Raw genomic sequence first — 25,319 nt, forward strand, 5'->3', positions numbered from 1 at the left:
TTCTTTGTCTCATCTAATCGTAAACACATATTTTCAGATACCCCCAAATCAACTGAATGTTTATCCTCGCTGTTCTTCCAGCTCCACTCCTTACCCCCTCCTCTGCTAACCTTCTCATCACACTTTGTGTTCCAGAGTGTGAGAAAGACCAAGCCATGCACTTTTTCAAACAAGCCATCAATGGCACTCCTTGCTCCACTCACCATGAAGTGCATTAAAAAGCATTGTGGGCGCCTCTTGCTGGCCAATCCTACTCTCTGTAAATGTACAAACTCTACTTTTGTCTTTTACCTCAGGAGGTAAAGAGAGAGTGCCTTACGGAGCTGGTTACCTTTGCACTGTTTTCCTTGCCTCATCAGCCCATACAGAAGAGAGCCACAATGATCACAGAAAGTTGGCACCTTGTAGTTATGGATGTTGAACTGGTGACGTACGTTGATGCTGAATCTTTGTTCACATACCTGTTAAATACAATTGTCAATTATTTAAGACTGATGCAGACACAGATAAACAAAGAGATAGATTTGCCCTATTTGGAGCCATTTGGAAGACCTGATTTTATTTTCGATCCCACTTCCCATACCCTCTCCCATTAGGGATCTAACTGAGCCACATGGGCAGAACTTTCCACTTCTGGCATCAACCAGGCAATCGGTCACCCATTATACATCCCAGAAAGGAAAGTCAGGCAGGTTGTGTAATCTGATAGTGTCCCTTTTCCGACCCTCTCTTACCCAGACACACTGAAGCTATTTGTCCCCTACAAACTCTGCTGAGATCATGACGCAGTGTTGATTAGGGATGGAACTTGGCACTTTGCTGGGTCTATACAAGCCAGTACTACATCACATGGTGCTTTTAGCCACTGAACATACAGACAGTGGACAATGCCAGTAAAATTCCCATTGGATGAAATGATTTCCCTAGTGCAAATACAAGCCAGAATCATTATTACCTGTCGGTTTTTTGTGTACATGCATTGGCCGGTGCTATTCATTGCACTGCCTTCTAATCTAAGACATCCTTTCCCAGAAGCTCAAAACTGTTTACTCATTATGTTGCTCATCTACGTGAAGAACCATATGGGCAACATTGCTGGTGTGTGTAGGGAAAAACTCGAGCAGGGCGTGATGAAAGAATTCAGAGAGCCAAGAAAGACATTAAGGATGCCTGTCTGACTAAGGTGTGAATGAGTCAGAAACTCTTTCAACTGATGCCTGACAACCCTGTCAAAACTATGGCTTTGACAAAACTTTCTGCCACCACGCTAACTCTTGCAAGAGCTCAGCATCCTCTGCTTTTCTTCCTTAAGCACTGCCTCTACATTTTGTTTTAAATTGAAGGCACTATATAAATATACTATCTATTGTTAGATTATAAGAGGTTGGGATGACCAAGACAAATATGCCAACTTTCCTTTTTTAATACATTATGTTGAATAAACAGGAGTAAGTCCATTCAGTCCCTCAAGCCTATTCCACCATTCAATTAGATCATGGCTGATCTGAATCTTAACTCCATTTATATCCTTGATTCTATATCCCTCAATACCCTTACTTGTCAAAAATCTATCAAACTCAGTTTTGAACTTTTCAATTGCCCTAGCTTCAATAGCTTTTAGGGAGAGACAGTTCCAAATTTTCACCCCCTTTGTGAAAGAAGGGCTTCCTAATATCACCCCTGAACAGCCTATCTCTAATTTTAAGGTAATGCCCCTTGTTCTGGACTGCCACGCCAGAGAAAGTAGTTTCTCTCTATCTTTTTTTTTAATGATTCGTTCGTGGGTTATGGGCATTACTGGTGAGACCTATCAACTCCTTTAATCATTTTAAACACTTGATTTGATTTAATTGAATGAGGAAGGCAGGCATGAATTTTGATCTCAAGTAACTGTCGAACACTACGGTCACACTGCAACAAATACTGGCTCAGAAGCTTCCAGGAGCTATAACATATGAGATCAGTAATAAACTCCAGTAAATGGGACAGTGGATTGAGATATTGCTATTTATATTCTCTGCCACCAGGGGGCACTTGCGATTTACTTATCTGACTGCAATTATGAAACAAGAAGGTGAACAGAGACTTCGAAAATGATTGAAAACTGTCAGGCCCTGGACCAAAAACAATGCTGTGACTCCTGGAAAGAAAATAATTTTGTCCTTGGTTATTTTCTGATTGGGAGGAATTGAACCTCGCGTTAGTTTAGCATGGGCTCCTATCTGTTCCAAAACAACACACAGTGGCGCAGTGGTTAGCACCACAGCCTCACAGCTCCAGCGACCCGGGTTCAAGTCTGGGTACTGCCTGTGTGGAGTTTGCAAGTTCTCCCTGTGAATGCGTGGGTTTCCTCCGGGTGCTCCGGTTTCCTCCCACAAGCCAAAAGACTTGCAGGTTGATAGGTAAATTGGCCGTTATAAATTGCCCCTAGTATAGGTAGGTGGTAGGGGAATATAGGAACAGGTGAGGATGTGGTAGGAATATGGGATTAGTATAAATGGGTGGTTAATGGTCGGCACAGACTCGGTGGGCCGAAGGGCCTGTTTCAGTGCTGTATCTCTAAATCTATCACAGTGCAGCTTGACAGACATCATATATTTTTAGGTTTCGAGTCTTATTGGGCATTAATTAAAATGCTCTGAGGATGCTGTATGAATTACAGAAGTACGCCCACTGACATATGCTTCTGGTGAGGTCTATTCTTTCAATCCACGTTGTCATGTTACACTGAAGGTTATGCCTACCTTCTCTACTCAATTATTTAAAGCTCTCTTCAACTCATTGATTTCCAGGGGTTGTGACAAGCTGAACTGACACAGGACCCATACTAAGGCCCAGAGAACCTGACAGATACTGTGTGACAGAGCTACTCAAACACCAGGGAGTAAAGCATTTTTGTAGAGTCCATCACTTCAGTCATAGACTAGCTCCACATCCACTATTGCAGTCTCCTGAGATTATACATTAAAACATCATCATTGCTACAACAGGGTCAAAATTAATTTGTTCAACATTCCACATTTCAGAAGAAATTGCCCATGGAGGTGATTGTCTCTCATTTTGAGTTTCTAAATTGGCTTTTACTCCAAATATTAAGACAATCCAAACAAAAGATTTCAATTCTGGCTGACTACAATACTTGGTGCATTGATAAGGAAAAGCAGCAGCTGTAACAGGATGGCAAACCCGGATTAAAACATGGAGAGGCTATTCCCATGCAGCCTCAGTGATAGACAAAGCTCTTTTGTGGCATAAGGGGATGCGTTATTTGTGCAGCTAACTCACAACTGAAAATCTCACTTGTTCGTGGTGACAGCACTACAGATACATACAGACACTCATCCATAAGAGACCAAATATTACTAAACACAGAAATTCAGGCCTGCCATTACCTCCTCTTTCTTGTCCTTCTTTATTCTAGGACATGCTGTGACAATTAACTGGTGACAGCGTTTGTGAACGACACAGGTACACACTGTGAAACAAATAGGAGCATAAGTTAACGCTACAAAATGCCCAGTTGAACTGCAGTCTGTCGCTGACAGAGAGGAGTAAATTCAGAATTTTTTTAAAAACACCATATTTTTCATTTTTGTATTTCTTTCAAATATAATGATTAAATTGTTTAGCTCAGTAAAGGCTTCAGTGTTATATAGTAATATTTAGATCAGCCATCCAGGAGTGATGCTGAATGAACACAGGATGAGATTCATTCATTCATCTTAAAGGAGTTTGAAGTCTGCGATCATTTACAACTCTTCACTCATATGGCAGAGTGAGCATCAAATAATGAAGTAGCGGCAAAAACCTCTGGTTAGAAAATTAATAGGTAAATGACTTATCATGACAAAGGGACTTAATTTTAAAATCAACAGACATTTGTCTAAATGCTAAGCAGAAGTTCCCAAATTCCCGAGAACCCAGTGAGCTGGCAGCCCTGTAATTCACTGCCACCTTCAGGAGGGTTTATACTGATCAGCAGAGTTCATTAGGATTCATGAAATAGATAAGTCAGCTATTCAGTTCTGTAAAAATAAGAATGAGCATAAATCCAGATTCCTAATCCAGGTCAATCCGACAATGGTCAATCAGGATCAGATCTCGATTTTTTGTTTATAGCTGGTTCTCATATTTTAAGCAGAGAACTCGACTGGAAATTTGTGCTTTGGCCTGACTGCAGATTAATGTCCATTCTCAGTGTACAGTTTACCTAATCAATCTTGTTAAATTAAAATAAATGGTTACCTTGACACTGGTATCCCTGCTTTCCAAAGATTCCCCTGTGGATGAAAGAAAATGGAAATCACCAGATAGGTTGGTATGAAGACGGCCCATCAATTCATTTCATCTCATCCTACAGTCATCCTCCTATTACAGCTTCAGGCTATTTCTTAAACGAATCCAGTGCCCTAGCCTCAACCACCCTTCCTGGCAACCTGCTCATGTGTTGTTCACCCACTATGTGAAGAAATAATTTCTGAGGTCTGAAGTCTATTGGCTGTAACTGCTGCAGCATTATTTTGGCAATGTGTTAACTTGCTGAAATCCTCTGTTCAGGCGTTTTCCCCAGCTGACACCGTAGGCCGTGGCTGTCAGGATAAGTGAAAGGGATACATAAACCTTCCATTTTATTTCAAATAAACCTTGTTCTTAAGCATTTTTGCCTTTCAAAATGTTTGCAGAAGAGAAACTACTTTTGTGACACAGAAAAATGCTGGAGCAAATACATTTCAATATCAGGGGGTCACCTTGAATAGTCTTTATTTGCATAAGAGCATGAAGTACTGAGTGGATGGAACTCTTGTATGGTAACTTCATTTTCTTGTGAAAAGGGTGATAGATATGGATGGCCCTTGACAAGTGTTCCATTTTTAATGATTTTAACATTTAAACAAAAAGCGCAGCATTTACTTAATGCCTGTATCTTAATACAGGGGCTTCCTACCATATGAATTCCCTGCAGTGGGAGCAGTACGTGGGCTGTCGCAGGTAAGTGGCCATGAACTTATGGTTGTTGACCTGGTGAATCTTTCGCCTCATTGCACCTTGGCGTTTGCGAGAAAATATGCGCTCCTTGAATGCTCTTTCATTGGAATTGCTTTTCACTTGTTCGTCAGGATCTAAGAGGAAGAAATTGTAAAAAGTATATTAAAAAGGGACGTCAAATGCCAAAACCAGGACATCTTACCAGTTGGCTTTACCATGTGCAGTTGCGCCAGGCAAAGGTGCTTTAAACCAGGAGACAACAGGCCTGCTTGCATCATCACTGCCACCAAGAGGTTAAAGGTCATACTGCAGCAGTTTTGCACTGAGCTTCCGACATGACTTCATTTGAACAGCTACTTTCAGTGTTTGGTAGCTTTCCTCAGAATTAGACAAAAGTAAGCTTGATTTTTTTTTCTGATTGCGACGTGACCAGAATGTCATTTTTGATATTTCCAAAATAACCAGTACTAGTAGAAAGATCATGTTAATCTTTACAAAGCATAGCTCAGGTGATAGGTAATCTTAATTAATAGACATCAAGTACTATTTAACACATAGGCATAATAGGTACCATAATCACAAGTGGGTCCTTCATGGGCTCCAAAGGAGCACAATTTTAATGGAAAAGTGTTTGGCAAAAAAAATAGTTGACAAACACGTTAATCACTACGCAGTTTTCTTGACTCCACGCACCCCCCAATTCAGAAAAAGGATTGCCAAACAACTTTTCATTTAGTTGATGCCCTTGAATTCTTTTGCTAGTTTGAAGTGGATCTACCCATAGTGTTTCATAGAAACATAGAAAATAGGAGCAGGAGTAGGCCATTCAGCCCTTCGAGCTGATCATCCAACTCAGTAACCTGTTCCCGCTTTCTCCCCATACCCTTTGATCCCTTTCACCCCAAGAGCTATATCTAACTCCTTCTTGAAAACATACAATGTTTTGGCCTCATCTGCTTTCTGTGCTAGCGAATTCCACAGGTTCACAACTCTCTGGGTGAAGAAATTTCTCCTCATCTCAGTCCTGAAAGGTTTACCCATATCCTTAGACTATGACCCCTGGTTCTGGACTCCCCCACCATTGGGAGCATCCTTCCTGCATCTACCCTGTCAAGTCCTGTTAGAATTTTATAGGTTTCTATGAGATCGATTGGAGAATGGCCTGCAAGGTTGCAGCCTCCCATTCTCCGAGATTGGGACTTCAATCTCATACCTGTTTTGGTTGCTTTTGGAAAGCCAGAAAAAGGAAGAGGATGCCATGGAGATGAAGCTATCCCAGCATTGATAGCAGCAGTTAAAGTAATCTATTAAAACTCATTGCACCTGTAGCTTTAATAGAAGACCATCACTATCGCTATATGGCATCTCCATTGTACATGCCAACTTTGGAAAAGCTGATGAATGGCCTTAACTAAAGTGGCTGTCCTACAAAATCTGACATCTCAAAAAACAACTGAGAAATAGCCCTGAATAAAGCCTTGCGACCAAGGCCACTGCTTCAAGGCAACCAAATAAATTAAATTCCCTTTTATTATATTGAAATTAAGTAATTTGGGATATCATTCTGCAATTCCATTTATTTTTGTGCGAAACCCAATGGTCTCACGTGTGACCCATGAAAAGAATGAAACACAATGGGAATGCAGTGGGACACTAACGGAGATGACTGAAGCTACAGTCATATATGAAGTACATAAAACTTTTTTTTAAATTGTGGTGTATTTACAAATTTCTGAAGAGGGAAAATGCACTCTGATGGTAAAGCAATTTATTTTCTAGGGGAATCTGGGAAAATGAACCCTCCAGGAAAGTTCCTCTGTTGCATCGTGTTCCTTTTACTTGTCTGCATTTTCTGCTTTGCATCAGTGAGCTGGCAACTCAACTTCAAAGATAAAGATGAATTGACATTTCCAACTGAGGTCAAGAACTAAGAGGAAATGGTGCAAATTTTATAGTCATCAGAACAGATTCCCTATCAATAATGCTTGTTTTTATTCTGTAGGGTTTATTAATAACGAAGGTGGTAATACAAAGAACAAAGAACAGTACAGCACAGGAACAGGCCATTCGGCCCTCCAAGCCTGCGCCGATCGTGATGCCTGCCTAAACTGAAACCTTCTGTACTTCCGGGGTCCGTATCCCTCTATTCCCATCCTATTCATGTATTTGTCAAGATGCACCTTAAACGTCTCTATGGCACCTGCTTCCATCACCTCCCCCGGCAACAAGTTCCAGGCACTCACCACCCTCTGTGTAAAGAACTTGCCTCGCACATCCCCTCTAAACTTTGCCCCTCTCAAAACCTATGTCCCCTAGTAACTGACTCTTCAACCCTGGGAAAAAGCTTCTGACTATCCACTCCGTCCATGCCGCTTATAACTTTGTAAACCTCTATCATGTCGCCCCTCCACCTCCGTCGTTCCAGTGAAAACAATCCGAGTTTATCCAACCTCTCCTCATAGCTAATGCCCTCCAGACCAGGCAACATCCTGGTAAACCTCTTCTGTACCCTCTCCAAAGCCTCCACGTCCTTCTGGTAGTGTGGCGACCAGAATTGCACGCAATATTCTAAGTGTGGCCTAACTAAAGTTCTGTACAGCTGCAGCATGACTTGCCTATTTTTATACTCTATGCCCCGACCGATGAAGGCAAGCATGCCGTATGCCTTCTTGACTACCTTATCCACCTGCGTTGCCACTTTCAGTGACCTGTGGACCTGTACGCCCAGATCTCTCTGCCTGTCAATACTCCTAAGGGTTCTGTCATTTACTGTATACTTCCCACCTGCATTTGACCTTCCAAAATGCATTACCTCACATTTGTCCGAATTAAACTCCATCTGCCATTTCTCCGCCCAAGTCTCCAACCGATCTATATCCTGCTGTATCCTCTGACAATCCTCATCACTATCCGCAACTCCTCCAACCTTTGTGTCGTCCGCAAACTTACTAATCAGACCAGCTACATTTTCCTCCAAATCATTTATATATACTACAAACAGCAAAGGTCCCAGCACTGATCCCTGTGGAACACCACTAGTCACATCCCTCCATTCAGAAAAGCATCCTTCCAAAGCTACCCTCTGTCTTCTATGACCAAGCCAGTTCTGTATCCATCTTGCCAACTCCCCTCTGATCCCATGTGACTTCACCTTTTGTATCAGTCTGCCATGAGGGACCTTGTCAAAGGCTTTACTGAAGTCCATATAGATAACATCCACTGCTCTTCCTTCATCAATCATCTTTGTCACTTCCTCAAAAAACTCAATCAAATTAGTGAGACACGACCTCCCCTTCACAAAACCATGCTGCCTCTCGCTAATAAGTCCCTTTGTTTCCAAATGGGAGTAAATCCTGTCCCGAAGAATCCTCTCTAATAATTTCCCTCCCACTGACGTAAGGCTCACCGGCCTATAATTTCCTGAATTATCCTTGCTACCCTTCTTAAACAAAGGAACAACATTGGCTATTCTCCAGTCCTCTGGGACCTCACCTGTAGCCAATGAGGATGCAAAGATTTCTGTCAAGGCCCCAGCAATTTCTTCCCTTGCCTCCCTCAGTATTCTGGGGTAGATCCCATCAGGCCCTGGTGACTTATCTACCTTAATGCTTTGCAAGACACCCAACACCTCCTCCTTTTTGATAATGAGATGACTGAGACTATCTACACTCCCTTCCCTAGGCTCATCATCCACCAAGTCCTTCTCTTTGGTGAATACTGATGCAAAGTACTCATTTAGTACCTCGCCCATTTCCTCTGGCTCCACACACAGATTCCCTTCTCTGTACTTGAGTGGGCCAACCCTTTCCCTGGTTACCCTCTTGCTCTTCATATACGTATAAAAAGCCTTGGGATTTTCCTTAATCCTGTTTGCCAATGACTTCTCATGACCCCTTTTAGCCCTCCTGACTCCTTGCTTAAGTTCCTTCCTACTGTCTTTATATTCCTCAAGGGATTCGTCTGTTCCTAGCCTTCCAGCCCTTATGAATGCTTCCTTTTTCTTTTTGACGAGGCTCACAATATCCCGCGTTATCCAAGATTCCCGAAACGTGCCAAACTTATCCTTCTTCCTCACAGGAACATGCTGGTCCTGGATTCTAATCAACTGACATTTGAAAGACTCCCACATGTCAGATGTTGATTTACCCTCAAACAGCCGCCCCCCAATCTAAATCCTTCAGTTCCTACCTAATATTGTCATAATTAGCCTTCCCCCAATTTAGCACCTTCACCCGAGGACTACTCTTATACAAAACAAGACTTCCTGTATGTCACAAAAAGTGACTGCAATGCGAAGCTTATTACTTACAATCTCCAACAAGCAACATAAAGGAGTGACAACTTATTTTTTTAAAATAAATTTGCTGCACTAGTTTGCAGATGGTGATAAATGTTCACAAGCTGCGAGATACCTTTATGATTTAATTTTAGCTCCCTTTAAGGACAAGGTAGTAGTGCATAATCAACTAATGCAATGCTAATTCTACATGAAAGTTAAGCTTGTTGGAGCAGTTCAGAAATGTATTCAAATCGCAACAGCCAAACAGTTCTCTTAATTACAAGTAAAGTATTTTTATTTGAATTTCCCATTGCTTGGTGTTTCGGTTCTTTATTTCAAGGAAAGAATACTCCTCCACCCCCCACACCCCCACCTCCAACCGACCATAAACTACTCCCAGTTTCCTTTCTGCAGCCTGACAATCACTCAGCTTGGTAAGTATCTACATTAACCTTTCACTCACCATATACTAGAACTTTACCAGAGAAACTAATTCTGAAATATACGTCAAATCTATCATTAATATAGTCAATGCATCACTTCAAATGAGGCACAAACGTCCAAGAGAAGCTAGAAACAATCAGCGATCAGAGCTGCAGGGATAAAACAGCAGATGTTATTTGCAAGCTGGTGAATTGCTCTTTTTTTTTATTATAATGCTTAGTGTTACGATCAGGTGAGAAAGGGGTCTAGGGTTCCCTCTCAGCCTTCACCTGGTCTTACCGTAACAGGGTTTAATTTTAAACACAGTTTTTTTTAGCTCCCCCTTGGCGAATCCCTGTTCCCCACTTTCCAATTATAAGACAAAGAAACTAGCCAGACAGGTCTTCTTAGGTTTAAAGAAAAATGGTTGAACTTCATTAAACTTAAACTCTAATTCGGTTAACGCCTATGGATATGTGACGCGCCTACGCTAGCATGCATAGGCGATACGTACATGCAGATAGAGACAGAAAAGAGCAGAAGAAATAAAGTGGAAAAGTTTGAAGCAATATCTGAAGATGGTTACTGTTCTTCGAGTTTGCTGAAAAGTCATTGATTGTAGGTAGGTCTTGCTTTTCACTGAGGCCCAGTATTCTTCTTAAACCTTGTTCAAGGTAGGAGATTTTTCTCTCTTGAAGTTCATGTGTTCTCAGTGGGTCCAGAAGCTTGTGAGAAAGAGATGGGAGCAGACAGGAGAGGTCTTCTCACTCCAGGAGCAAACAGTTTTTCTTTAGTTCAAACCCTTTGTACAATTCAGAAAAAACCCAGGTTGCCAAGCAGGTTAGTCATGTGACTAGCTGGTCTGACCACGTCTGTTTGTGAATTCTCTTGTCTTAGCCAACCCTGGAATGTCTCTTCTTACACACAATACCTGGTGCTCAAAGTCCATTGTGGGTTAAATTGGAGCAGGGAATAGCCCCTTTGTCCCTTCAAGCACTGTCTGTTAGTATGCAAATGTTTTTTCCAGCCACGGCTGATCTGTTAACAAGTCATTTCCTCGCTCCAGCAACAGTTTAAAATCAATGTTCAGATGATAAAATTAATATGCCTCATTCTTGGCAGGTGGAGGGGTCTGCATGACACTTAGCCAAGGCAACACATGTCCTGCCTGGATGATCTCTGCAATCTTTCAGCACTGCTTTCTAATATCTTCCTCACATTATTGGTTTATAAACATATGAAATTGATGGGCAGGAAATGACTGGCTGGTCCATCAAGCCTGTCCCATACTCTTAATGACCTCAGCATCATGATGAAACTCATCCTCCGCCCATCGCGGCCATGTAATCTCCTGCAAGAGGCAAAGAAACAGAAAAGGCCGTGGGCCAACACGGAAAGAAATACTCTTGAAAATTTCTTTCTGACCCCCTTAAGCCACCAAAAGCAGTCCAGGGGATTACATGGACTAAGTGTTTCACAGGCCATCTGTTACTCAAGAGCATGTATTTTGTCTGCCTGGCCTGAACTATGGCCGGGATTTAATGAAGAGGTGGTGGTGGCCTGCCTCCACTGGCCCTGGAAGCCACGACGTGTTTTGCGTGGCTCAGTCAATTAATTGCCTGACGTTGTGGCTTCCGCCCCTCGGAGGCAGGATGTCCCGACTCCAAGAGCTACCAGCCAATCAGAGGGCTGGCACCTCTTTGATCCCAGCAGTGCCACCGAGAGCGGTGGCCAAAAATTGTGAGTCTGGCTAAAGTGCTGCCAAACTCAGCTGTGGTAGCATTTGGTTAATTTCCCATATTCTGAGATATTATCTACAGTGCTTCAAGCAGAGGGTGCCATAAATATAATGCCTTCAATGCCCCCTCTTCTGCACATGCATTGTAACATTGTGCATGCAGGGAAGAAATAATGCAAAATATATTATGGGACAGTGCAGGATTTGGTAGGGTTTTTTCTAATGACCCTTTTATGCTATCAATGATTCCTTTTACGCTAAGGCTAAATTGCAAAGCATCACTGTTAACCTTGCTCAAACCATGTCAAAAGTAAGTTTTCATGGAATATACTGAGTAAGCATAAGTTGGCTTGAGATAACAATTGTTTAAACCAATCAAGGAAGAGACAATGTTAGGAAGGTGAGGACATACCTGACCAATCTAATGATTGTTCAATCAAGAAAGAAACAAGATAATGTTGTAACATGACCAAATACGGTATGAAAGGGATTTGAAAAGAAGGAAAAAAAGATGCTGGAAGACATCGAGAGCAGTTTGACGAGACACAGAAGAAGCAAGAAGAAGCTGACGAAGACATCGCCTGTGCTACAATAACTCGGGAAGCAAGAACTGAAGTTTGTTATTAATCATCGTCTTTGTTAAGTATTGCATTATTACTGAATAAATCTCACTTCATTCACTGTACTTGTTGCCCTACCTGTATTTGGATTGTGATCCAGTCCATAACCATCTTTACAAATTGGCACTCCAGATGGGACAAAGACTGGATTAAAACTGACCTCAAGTTATGACTTGAGTGAGACCTTGGGTCCAATTGCCTGATCAACCTTTGAACCTGGAGAGGGAAAGCCCGTAAAGGGGGGTGCCGGACTGCTAGCCGGTGGTTCAGATGTTGGAGGCTTAATATTTTTACCATAAGGAGTTAGTGAGAATGTTGGAAAAAACAGTAACTCTGTTGTTTGACGAGAAAATGGATAAGAGTTGTAGTACAGAGGAAGTACAATTCCTCCTATCGGAAGGTTTGACTCAAACGGACTCAAGTGTCTGGTTTGAGGACGTTGCCATGTTTATTCAGAAATGCATCAATCAGAAGAAATTAAAAGCCAATAAAGCTCTCAAGTTGCTTAGTTACGCTGCTGTTCATTGTGTGCAGAGGAATGATGACATTATAAACAAGAAATATCAATATATAGATGAAATTATTAAACAGTAAATGGAAATCCAAACTTTAACTAAATTCAGGAACGTGAAGCTCAAAATACACAGGCAGCCGCTAAGATTCAGCAGCAATGCATCACAGCAGTCCAAGCCAGAAGTGTACTTCAATCTCCGGACGAGACAAGTCGCCAACTCCAGTCAGTTGAACAACAGAATTCCATACTAAGCAACAATTGGATGATATCTGAGGTACCCTATAGGAAGCCTTGGAGTGCCCCCCTCATGAGGCAGATCATAGACAGTACCAACTTACAATTTACAAACTTCAGGGTAATTTAGACTGACAATCGTCTCGGCTGTAACCGTCCAATCCCCATACCAATTAGATCATCAAAATCCAACTTCTATCCCAGTTAGCGTTGTGTCCGAGACCCGATTCTTAGATCGCCAGGGAAATATGACGCCAACCCAAAACCAGTTAAATCCCCTCACCCAAGCCGAACTCCAGGCCTATGTTAACAAATTAGGACCTGTTAAACCTACTTATTGTCCTATCAACTTCAAGAGACATTATGACTCTTGGAAACGATGGCACATCGAACTTGAGGACGCAGATGCAAAGCGTGTCCTTATCGCTGCCCTCGACTTGAAGCTCAAAAGCAATCTTCCCCTTACTGTCATGACATATGTACGTCTACAGTCAATGTAGTCAAAAATATGCAGGAACAATTGGGTATTGATTCAATAGACATAGTGAAGAAATTCCAACAGACTATTCAGGGCCCTACTGAGTCACCGACCTCTTCTAGTCAATGGTTTTACACTGTCAACAAAATGTTGTAAGATTCAGTCTGCCTTATGATGGACTTTAGGCCTCTCTGTCTCTCATGAGACAAACTGGACTAAATTACTCCACTCATCTGAGCAAGCCTGGGCATTAGCTAAACAACAAATCCAATCTAAGAAATTGGTCAATGTTGTTGAAGAGCCTAGAATTGTTCCCACAGCACCTCCTGCTCCCGCTAAACTTATTGGAGCCTGTTACAATTGCAGACGAAACTGTCACACCGCAAAAGAATGCTGGCAGCCGCGGCATCAGTGATCGGCGCGACCTCCAAATAGAAGCGGTCCTCGTGAAGCACCCCACCCCCTTACAGACAACGTGCCCCAAACTTGCTGGAGGCGAAAGTCAACACCCTGGCCAATAATTTGGAGAAAATGGCCACCACCACCTCCAATAATTTGTATAAGTTGTCCACCATCGTGCAGATCTTTATTTCGACTCAGCAAATGGGTCAACCGGTGACCAATGTTCATGTGACTGACCGGCCACATCAGGGACCAAACGGCAGTCTACCTGAAGGGATCAGGCCCCCTCCTGGTCTGAAGTGGGGTTCTAATGCAATGCTAATGGCGAGCAGTGGTTCTAGCTTTGCTGCCTGGGGGCCAATTGCAAGTAATGTTAATTGATACTGGATCCTCTGTTACTACTGTCCACACCCCGCACCTTGACTGCTATGCTGCAGCGGGAAGGGGTTGTTTAACTGTAAGGGCATCACGGGCAATCAATCTGTCACTTACATAGAAGACCATATCTCTTGCTTGTTCGGAAATGTAACGTGGGAAATTGAATCTCCACTTATTATGTGCATGCAGGATGGTCAGGATATTTTGGATGCGCGTGAACGCTGCAATTATCGATCATCATCAAAGTTGTATCTGGTTCAGTATGGGGTGGGGGTAGTGAATTGATCGAAATATCACATGTTCATTCTGTGTTTGCATTTAAGAGGGATTACCTGTTCAATACTTCTACACATTCAGACGAGCGCATCTGTCAGCTCATTCAAAAACATGTCTCTGCCTTTGCCACTCATAAACATGATTGTGGTAAGATTACAGGCCCTGAATCCATTGAGGGTGCACCTCGTTCCCGGCTAAACAGTACCCCATTCCCAAGGAGAGCCACCTCTTCCTTAGAGATCTTGTTAATTCCCTCCTTGATCAGGGTGTTTTACAGCCTGGCACTTTCACAACCAATTCCCTTGTTTGGCCAGTACGGAAGCCAGACGGCTCATGGCGGCTCACCATTGACTACCACTCCCTCAATAAGGTTACGCCAGGTCAAGCTCCCATTGTGAGCAAAGTTTCCACTCTACTCTCCACTATACCATGCCAGGCTAAGATCTTTGACAATAGACATTTCTAATGGTTTCTGAAGCATTCCAGTAGCCAAAGACCAGTACAAATTTGCATTCACCTTTGAGAGCCAGGATCACACATGAACATGCCTGCCCAAGGCCTTCCACAATACTCCTGCTATCTTTCATTCTTGTATGGTTCAGATCCTGTAGGCCTTTTCGAGACCTGAATGTCTCCTTCAATATGTCGATGGCTTCCTGCTCGCCACTGAAATGATCACTGAGCATCTGAGTCTTCTAAACAAACTGTTAACCCTTTTGACTACTGCCGGTCTTCAGGTTAATCTGAAAAAGGTGCAGTTAATCCAAGATGAGGTCACCTTCCTGGGACTATCTGTTTCCCCTCATGTTCTCAGCCCAGACCAACACAAAGTGGCTAACATTAAGAGACTAACCCTGCTAGTGTCAAAAAAACAGCTTTAAGATTTTTCCTGGGACTGGTGGAATATCAATGAAATTTCAGCCCCAACTTCGCAGAGATGGCCAAGCCTTTGTATGAACTGCTCAAGGGGAAGGATGAACAGATACAGGCAGCTTGGGTTTCCAATCACATGTAAACTGTGGAAGCTTTGAGAGAAGCCATTTTCCAGGCTAGCTGTCTGATCGCTCTGGACCCATCCCAGCTGTTTCACCTTGAAGTTTCTTCAACTGAAGCAAGCCTTACCACATTCTGAGTCAGCCAGTGGGGTATTGTCCAAGAGGTAAAGCACACTTATCCTGCTTGTCAGCATCATCTTCTAGTCACCTTCTGGGCCATGAAGCATTTTCCGTATATTACAGGGCTGCACAAGGTCATCCTTCACACACCCCACACGCCACTGAATTTTTTACTCAAACATGGGATTCCCTCATCTCTTCGTAAATAGACTTTAGAATTTCTCCAGTGAGACCTCGATGGGACACCCAGGCAAACCATTTTCCTTCCACTCATGTGCCCCCCATCAATTTCAATGACCATCCTGTTCAGCGTTCAACCCCTCCGGACGCTCCGAATGCGTATATAGAAATTCCATCATCACACCTCTCAGTATGCTGATATTCTTGCACTCCTTCTGGTCGCATGGCAGTTTGGCGTGAATATTTAGTCTGATAGCGCCTATGCCATGAAAACTGTCCTAGCCCTTCCCTTACACCACAAAAATTCCTTCTGGTCATTGGATGGAAAGCCTTTAGTCCATCAGAAATCACTCAGTCTGTTGTGGATAGCGCTACGTCAGAGGTCTGCCCTGTGCCACGTTGGAGAAGTGGCTGCCCATAAACCAGATGGGTCTGCCCATACTCAAGGAAATACTGCTGCTGATGTGGCTGCAAAGGAGGCCGCTGCAGCTGGCGACATGCCACCCCCCCCCCCCCACCCCTTGACCAATGGTCCTGGTGCACCAGTTTCTCTGTTGCATTCTGAGCCTGATTTAGCTGACTTACAGCAGGCCCATGCCCCTTTCTGCACTGTCCTGGCATGGCATAAGCAGGGCCAGCCTTTACCTGCCCCCACATCGTGGGCTGTTGATAACTCAGTCCAGTTGCAAGGGTCATTGTCCCCTCCTCATGATTAGAACATCATCATCTTCTTTCCCCAGTTGTTTGTGTATCTCTTTCTCTTAGTGACAACCTTATTTCCCTGTTTCACTCTCACACAACCGTGGGACATTATTCAGCTGATATTACCCTCGCCAAACTTGCGACGGTAGGATAGTGACCGGGTGTGACTCAAGACAGGCAGGCAGACATTAACCGATGCCTGCCATGTCACGAGGTTAACCCCCACCCAACCTCCCAGCTGCACACACTGTGCGCTCCTCCGGAGCCAACCACCAAAGGTTCTTTGGACCCACATTTAGATGGATTTTGTTGGGCTACTCACTAAATCCCAGGGCAACTATATGTACGTCTTGGTTATTATGGTTCAATATACTAAGTGGATCGAGTCCCTTCCCTGCAGATCTAATACCGTGCTTACTGCTACTAAAATCCTTTTGAGCGAGGTGCTGTGTAGGTGGGTACTACCACTACAAGTGGATAGTGATCAGCAAGCACATTTCACCAGCAACGATTTTTCAGAATTGCAAAAAGCTATTGGATATTAAACACAAACTACACAAATCACACAATCCTCAATCATCAAGGATCGTAGAGAGGGGGATCAGGACATTGAAAAATATGTTGAATAATGGTGTTCAAAACACCTCACTCAATAGATCAACTTATTGCCTATGTCGTCTACACTACATAAAACGATGGAGATATCCCCCTATGAAGCTATGACTGACAGATTAATGAGGATACCGAATCATTTAACCCCCTGGGGATCACATCTCTGACTCTTCAACTTTGCAATGCAGGATGGTTGGAGTGAATGGTACAACACATGAATACTGTAAACAAGTTTGTAGCATGGAATTTGGGAGTCTCAAAGAAAGAAATTAACGAACAATTTGACAAGAGGGTTCAGCCCTCGGAATACCAAGTGGGAGACAGGGTCATGGCAATGAATTATAGTAAAAAGGAACACTCCTATGACCCCAAGTGGAAAGGACCATTCTCTATAGTAGATAAACTGGATCTGGCAGTCTACCTGATCCAATTCCCATTGAAAGAAAGGTGTGATGGATACAAGACAAAATGGCATCACACCAACCAGTTAAAAGAGTAAATACGAAACTTGTCTTGCAGGTCGATGGTAGCTGTAGGCGGAAATGTGTATCCTGATGCTACTGTTCCACCTGACTCTGGCAACTACCCACATTGAAAGGAATGAGCATCTCGCATCTACGTTGCAACTAGAGAAGGAATTTCCCGTCCACTCGGCTTGCTGGTGGAAAGGCGAATAATGTGTCACTACCATCCACCGTGAATATAGGTACGGGATTCTAACCTGTCCCATTAAGAGAGGGACCTTCTGTTTTACTCCAGTGTTACCCGTCAGACACATTGTACAGCGAGCTCGCCACTGGTATCAGACCTACCGGCCGTCCATGTCTCCGCTTTAAAGACGTCTGCAAACGTGACATGAAGTCCTGTAACATTGATCACAAGTCGTGGGAGTCAGTTGCCAGTGATCGCCAGAGCTGGCTGGCAGCCATAAAGGCGGTGCTAAAGTGTGGCGAGTCGAAGAGACTTAGCAGTTGGCAGGAAAAAAGACAGAAGTGCAAGGGGAGAGCCAACTGTGTAACAACCCCGACAACCAATTTTTTCTGCAGCACCTGTGGAAGAGTCTGTCACTCTAGTATTGGCCTTTATAGCCACTCCAGGCGCTGCTCCACAAACCACTGACCACCTCCTGGCGCTTACCCATTGTCTCTCGAGACAAGGAGACCAAAGAAGAAGAAGACCCATCAGAATAGCAACACAACACTTGCTTGACATCTACAACCACCAACAGGTAAACATCACTGTTAGGGATGATTTGAAGGAACAATTGCATCAATATGTGACCAGATTTGGTTATGACATCCCTCCATTGTCTGAACAACTGACAGAACTCCTACAAAGAATCAATGCCTCCAATCAACACTTTTATGTCCTTCAGCAGCAGAATGAGGAGGTTAAGGAAGAAATCCCTGATGTAGGAGATGATGGCCATTGCTGGGACATTGGACTGAATATTGAGACTCCTCCTTGGATTAGGATAATTCCACATGCACTAGTAGCAGTTCAGCTCATTGAGTTGATTGTTTTGATTATATCCATGTGCTATACGCGAAGAACGATTAAGAAGTTAAGGCAACACTTGCTTTTTGCTAATGTAATGGAAATGCAACCACGTGGACAATGTCTACCATTAATTAAGCGATGACTGATGTATAGATTGTGCAAAGAACCAGTGTGGATGCACTTCAACTTTGAGGAGACTGTAGAATTTGGTGGAGTATTTTTCTAATGATCCTTTTATGTTTTTAATGATCCCTTTTACGCTAAAGGTTATATCACAAAGCATCACTGTTAACTTGCTCAAATCATGTCAAAAGTAAATGTTCGTGGAATGTACAGAGTAAGCAGAAGTGAGCTTGAGATAACAATTGTTTAAACTAATCAAGGAAGAGACAAGGTAATGTTGGAACATGACCAAATATGAAAGGGACTCAAAAAGGATAAAAGAAGGACGCTGGAAGACATCAAGAACACAGTTTGAAGAGACACAGAAGAAGCAAGAAGAGGCTGACGAAGACATCGCCTGTGCTACAATAATTCGGGAAGCAAGAACCGAAGTTTGTTGTTAATCACCGCATTTGTTAAGTATTGCATTATTACTTAAGTAATCTCACTTGATTCACTGTACTACCTGTATTTGGGTCACAATCCAGTCCTAAACCATCTTTACAACATATTAAAACGACAAAGAATCAAAGAACCTTTCAGCTAGGGCTCAAACGGCACAACTGAAGCTGAAATCCATGCCCCATTCATCCTTTAGGTAGATAGCTGGTAAATAAGGTACCACCAAATGCCCCTTCTCTCCATAGAGGCTTTTCGAGCCCTCTGCATTACATCTACTGACTATCAATTAAATTTCACCCAAACATGCAGATCTTTTTAATTTGTTCAGCAATTTATTTTTCATTTAAAAAATTCAAGTGCTTGAAATCTTAAAACAGAAACAGTAAATGCTGGAAATGCACAGATCAGTCAGTATCAGTAAAGAGAAAAGACAAGTTAATATATTGAGCCAGATCCATTGTCAGAATATGCTGACAAAAGTTTTCCTCTGAAACACTAACTTGTCTTTTCTATTTACAAATGTTGACTAAGCTGTTGCATATTTCCAACATGTTCTGAATTTATTTTTTATACTCATCAAATCCAAAACAAAACTGGAGGGAACCCATCACCAGTGATAATGTGAGATTCCTTACCTGACCCCCTGAGTCTAATAGTAAACATATTTTGAGGATGTAAATGAAAGGAGTAATATGGTTGTCAGGCTTCACCTAGTTTGTACTTATTGTCCAATATAAACAGAAAAGGCACTTCTGCACATGTGAGAGAGGCTGTTAAGGTGAAAGAACACAGGTAATATGGGTCTGGTAGTGTATTGACTAGAATAGTGGACTAGTGATCAGAGTATGTAAGTTCAAATCCCACCATGTTAGTTTCAGAATTTGAATTCAGTTTAAAATCTGTAAATAAAAGTTTTGAATTAGGAAAAACTAAGATGTCGGATTGACATAAAAAACCTACTGGTTCACTAATTTAGGCGAGGAACTGGCTGTCCTTACCCAATCTGGGCTATATGTTACTCCAGTCCCACGCCAATGTGGTTGACACTTCAATACTGTCCTGATAGCCTAGATTACATGCTTACATCCCAAAGTGGGGCTTAAATCTACAATCCATTGACTCAGGTGTGAGAGTCAGAAGCTACTCAGATACATCAATCTGTTATGAGTACCTTCACCACACAGTGGTTCAAAATGGAAGCCCACCACTACTTTCTCAAGGCAACTAGAAATGGCAATAAATGTCAACAGCACCCACATCCTGTGAATAAATTTTCAAAAAAATACACATGCGCCTGCCTGTGAGCAATGAAAGTGATCAGAAAGTCTTTAAACTGCCCGCCAACACTTTGTGAGCTATCTCTCCTATGCATAGTCTACATCCACACATATGCAGAAGTGATAACTCACAAAGTGATGTAGGGCAATAAAGTGTCCACAAACATGGGTAGTATCATGCAAGTAGCCCAAAATAGAGGGTTGAAATGATCATCGCTCACTCAAAAAGCAAGTGGTAGGCAACTATGCTCCATGTAAACCATTTATCAAAGCGTCTGGGTCAAGAGACAAAACAGTGGGAACGGAAGAGAAAGGATGCAGCTTGTGGATACACCCTCAGTGATATCAGTATAACATGACCACTCCTAGCTCTCAATTCACTTTCAGCTGTTAGTTGGGCTGGCCTTCCATTGTCTTGTGTCTGTGTCTGACTGCAATCCTCAATTTTATAATTAACAATTGGGTGAATCAAATACCTAATTTCATGCTCTTGTTCTTTCACCATGGGGCAGCAGAGTGCACTTCCAAAGCAATAAGAGGCTGGAAAAGGGAGAAGACCTACTGACAAAATAAATATGGCGAGGAAGGCCATTTTCTCATCAGAGGTCATCTATCCAGTATCCATGTATCCTGAAATCATTCCAATTACTGGTCAATCTGCACTGTGATATTCATCAGTCCTAAATTGGCTTTCCATCACTTTCAGCCTACACTCCTTTGTCCTATTGTTTTATCGTACATTGAATTGGTGCTCCATATCCACCTTTTCTGTATCATTAACTATCTTGTTTACCTTTATAAGTTTTTATCTCAGCAATCTCCTTTGGCAGCTAGAAAATCAATTTTTTCCAGTCTTTCCTCACAGTTCAATCCTTGGGCACTGCAGTTAAGTATTGTGGTTATCAGTTTGATTCAGTAGTCACACTCTCACCCCTGAGTTAGAAGGTTGCCTCTAGAACTAGAGCATATAATCTTGATAGACCCTTTGGTGCAGTGTTGAAGAAGGGGTGCCTTGCTGCTATTGAAATTCCTTTAGCCCCATCTTCGGGCCTGAAATGGGAGCAGCATACCACAACAGGGAGGCCTGAGGCTGGCCTGAAATTAATATTAACTGGGCTGGCTTTGGCGCCAACTTCCCAAAGGTAAATCCCAAGTGTTAGTGGGCTTAGGCCTCAGAAACCACATCAGGCCCTGCCCCGACTCTGCTCAATCCAAACACGTTTTTGCAAGGGAGCATAAAACAGGGGTTAGGCCCGTTATTTATACAAGTTCCTAACACCTGTTTTAGGCAGCTGCCTACAAAGACACCTATACAATCACAGCAGAGCCTGTGACACAGGTGCAGGTCAGACTTGGGATATTGTGCCCTGAAATTGGTCTTTTTTGCCCCCTTTTTTGTCCAGAGAATGGTGCACGATGGACCAATTTTTACCCTGCTTTCTTTGGAGGTGACGTTTTTTAAATAAATTTGTCCTTGAGGTCTGGGAAACACTGGCAAGGCTGCATTTATTGGTCATACCTAGTTGCCTCAAGAAGGCAGTGGTGAACTTTTCTGAACTGCTGCAGACCTCTTAGTCATGGTGGTCTCACAATGGTGTTTGGCAGGAAACTCCAGAATATTGACCAGGGATGCCAAAGACTTGCAGGTTGATAGGTTAATTGGCCATTATAAATTGCCCCTAGTATAGGTAGGTGGTAGGGAAATATAGGGACAGGTGGAGATGTGGTAGGAATATGGGATTAGTGTAGGATTAGTATAAAATGGGTGGTTGATGGTCGGCACAGACTCGGTGGGCCGAAGGGCCTGTTTCAGTGCTATATCTCTAAACTAAACTAAACTAAACTAATAGTGATGATATAAATCCACATCATAAGGATGTGTGGCTTGGATGGGAATTGGAGATGCTAGTGTCAGATTGACTGCTGCCATCAGTTGTAGAGGTTGCAAGGAAGGGAGATGCTGTTGACGTTACTTGGGCTTGTACCGAGTAGGTCATACATAGTACAGCCACAATGTGCTGGTGGTACCAATCAAAGTGCTCTGTCCTGGACAGTGTTGAGCCTCTTGAAAGTTGTGGCAGCTGCACCCATTCCAGGAGAGTGGTGAGTATTCCATCACTTTCCTAATGTGAGCCTGTAGATGTTGAATAGCTTGGTGCAATCAGGAGCTGAGCCACTCATTATAGATTTATCTAGCCTTTGCCCTGCTCTTGTAGCCGCAGTGGCTCATCCAGTTAATGCAAGTCTGTCCATCTTTCAGATAAGTCTCTGGCCAATGGTGCCCCCCATGATATTGTTGTTGGGTTCTTGGCAATGGTGGTATTATTGAAGATCAGGAGTGTTGGTGGGTTCTCTTATATTTGTGTTGGCTGTTGCCTAGCACTAACGTGCCCACAACTGTCACCTGTCACTTGTCGGACTGAGCCTTGATGATGTCTAAGTCCTGCTGTAAGCTGGCATGGGCTGCTTTATTATCACAGGAGTTGTGAATGGAGCTGAACACAGTAGAATGGCCAGTAAGCAGCCACATTTCTGCAGAAAAGTCATTGATGAAGAAGCTGAAGGTAGTTGGGATGAGGACAATACCCCGAGGAACTCCTGAAATGTTGGCCTGGGGCTGTGATGATCCCTACTGACTTTAGTTTTTCAAGGGCTCATTTGTACCATATTTGGTTAAATATTGCTGCAATATCGAGAGCAGCTACTCTAGACTCTGCTTTGGCATTCAGCTCTTATAATCAGGGAGGTGATGAGGTCCAGAGGTGCATGTTTCTGGTGGAACCAGAACCAAGTGTTGTTGAGTATGTCATTGGTGAATAGGTATTATTTAATAGACCTATTAATGACTCTTTTCATAACTGTCCTATGATTAAATGGAGGCTGATAGTATAGTAATTAGCCAGGCTAGATTTACCCTGTAGTTTGTGGTTAGATAAACTTGAAGCCATCCAAAACTCTGCTGCTGTCTCCTTACTTGCACCAAGTAAAGGCCTGCTACCCGACCCGAACCCGACAGGACCCGATGACGTGTCGGGTTCGGGTCGGGTCGCTCTTCCGGGTCCGGCTTTCGGACTCGGGTCGGATCGGGCTGGGTCCGGGTCGGACACACACAACACTACCTTTTGCTCTGCTGGGAGGAAAAGGGAAGTTGAGTAAGTAAGCGTCAAAATTTGAAAAGCCTGCCTGAGCTGGGAGTCCGGGATCTCAAGGAAGGAAAGTCTGCGCAGTAAGCAAGTGAGCATCTCTATGATGTCATCGCGCTCATGCTGCAGCTTCCTTCCAGTCCATCAATCCAAAACTGGTAAATACAGTGAGTGCACTATGGTCGGGTCAGGCCGGGTCGGGCTCGGGTCCAATGTGGTTCTGTCGGGTTCGGGTTGGGTTTTTCTTTCCAGACCCGCGCAGGCCTTTAGCACCAAGTCCTGTTTACCTATCATCCCTGTGCTCACCGGCCTACGTTGTCTCCCAGTCAAGCAATGCCTCGATTTTAAAATCCTCATCCTTGTTTTCAAATCCCTCCATGGCTCTGCCCCTCCCTAACTCTGTAATCCCCTTCAGCGGAGATATCAGCACTCATCAAATTCTGGCCTCTTTAGGGTCCCTGATTTTAATCACTCCACCACTGGTGGCTGTGCCTTCAGCTGCTTAGGCACGAGGCTCTGGAATACCCTCCCTATACCCCTCTGCCTCTCTATCTTTCATTAAAACACTCCTTAAAACCTAACTCTTTGACCAAGTTTTTGATCATCTACCCTAACATCGCCTTACGTGGCTCTGTGTCTAATTTGCTTTATAACACTCTTGTGAAGGACCTTTGGATGTTTTATTAGGCTAAAGTTGTTGTTGTAGGACATATCTGACCCATCTTACATATTGTTGGACAGATGTCAGTATCAACGTTGCATTGAACACCTTGGCTAGGGGAACAGTAAGCTCTACAGATCTTCAGCATTACAACCAAGATGTTGTCATGGCCCATATCTCATATATACTCGGCCACTTCTTATTGTCACATAGAGTAAGCCAGATCGGCTGCACCCTGGCTTCTATGATAATGGGGACCAAGCAGAATCATCCACTGTGCACTTTTAGTTGAAGACACCTGCAAACACTTCAGTCTTGTTTGCTGCACTTGTGCTGGACCCAATCATAGTGGAGAATGGGCATTTTCATGGATCCTTCCCCTCTTGGTCACTCATTTGTCTGTCACTGTTCACAATACTAGTGATAGCACAAGAGAGCTTTGCTCTGGTCCATTGGTTGCCGGGGGAATTTAGCTATTATAGCATAATGCTTTTGGTGTTTAACATACAGCTAGCCCTGTGAGGCAGCATCACTAGGTATGTATTTACTGCTCCTTGTACATTCTTCTATCCTCCTGATTTAGCTAGGTTTCATCTCTAGTTTTTTTTTTAGTTTTTTTTTAGAGGTACAGCACTGAAACAGGCCCTTCGGCCCACCGAGTCTGTGCGGACCATCTACCACCCATTTATACTAATCCTACACTAATCCCATATCCCTACCACATCCCCACCTGTCCCTATATTTCCCTACCACCTACCTATACTAGGAGCAATTTATAATGGCCAATTAACCTATCAACCTGCAAGTCTTTGGCATGTGGGAGGAAACCGGAAACCGGAGCACCCGGAGTAAACCCACACAGACACAGGGAGAACTTGCAAACTCCACACAGGCAGTACCCAGAATTGAACCCGGGTCGCTGGAGCTGTGAGGCTGTGGTGCTAACCACTGCGCCACTGTGCCGCCCTCTAGGCTTGATGATGATCGAGGAGTGTGTAAAGCAATGGGCCATAAGGTTACATGCAGTTCTGCTACTGCTGATAACCCACAGCACCTTATATATTCCTAGTTTTGGGCTGCTAGATCTGTCCTGAGTCTATCCTACTTAGCACAGTATTGTGCCACACTACACAAAGGAAGATGTCCTTACTGTGGAGATGAGACATTGACTTCACAAGGCCTGTATGATGGTCATTTTTATCAATGCTATCATGCACAGATGTGTCTATGATAAGTA

At 43.3% G+C, this 25,319-nt stretch overlaps 1 protein-coding gene across 1 annotated transcript in view; it reads right to left on the reverse strand.

Moving 5' to 3' along the window:
- Positions 1-25,319, reverse strand: part of prkcha (protein kinase C, eta, a) — a 223,200-nt gene that overhangs the window by 67,388 nt on the left and 130,493 nt on the right. The window contains exons 4-7 of the mRNA XM_068038782.1: positions 4,946-5,120; positions 4,246-4,280; positions 3,393-3,475; positions 332-461 (exon numbers count right to left, since the gene is read on the reverse strand). Coding sequence (XP_067894883.1) covers positions 332-461; positions 3,393-3,475; positions 4,246-4,280; positions 4,946-5,120 — 423 coding nt within the window. The remainder of the gene's footprint in view (positions 1-331; positions 462-3,392; positions 3,476-4,245; positions 4,281-4,945; positions 5,121-25,319) is intronic.

The sequence above is a fragment of the Heterodontus francisci genome, chromosome 9 (genome assembly GCF_036365525.1).
Source record: "Heterodontus francisci isolate sHetFra1 chromosome 9, sHetFra1.hap1, whole genome shotgun sequence".
NCBI lineage: Eukaryota > Metazoa > Chordata > Chondrichthyes > Heterodontiformes > Heterodontidae > Heterodontus > Heterodontus francisci.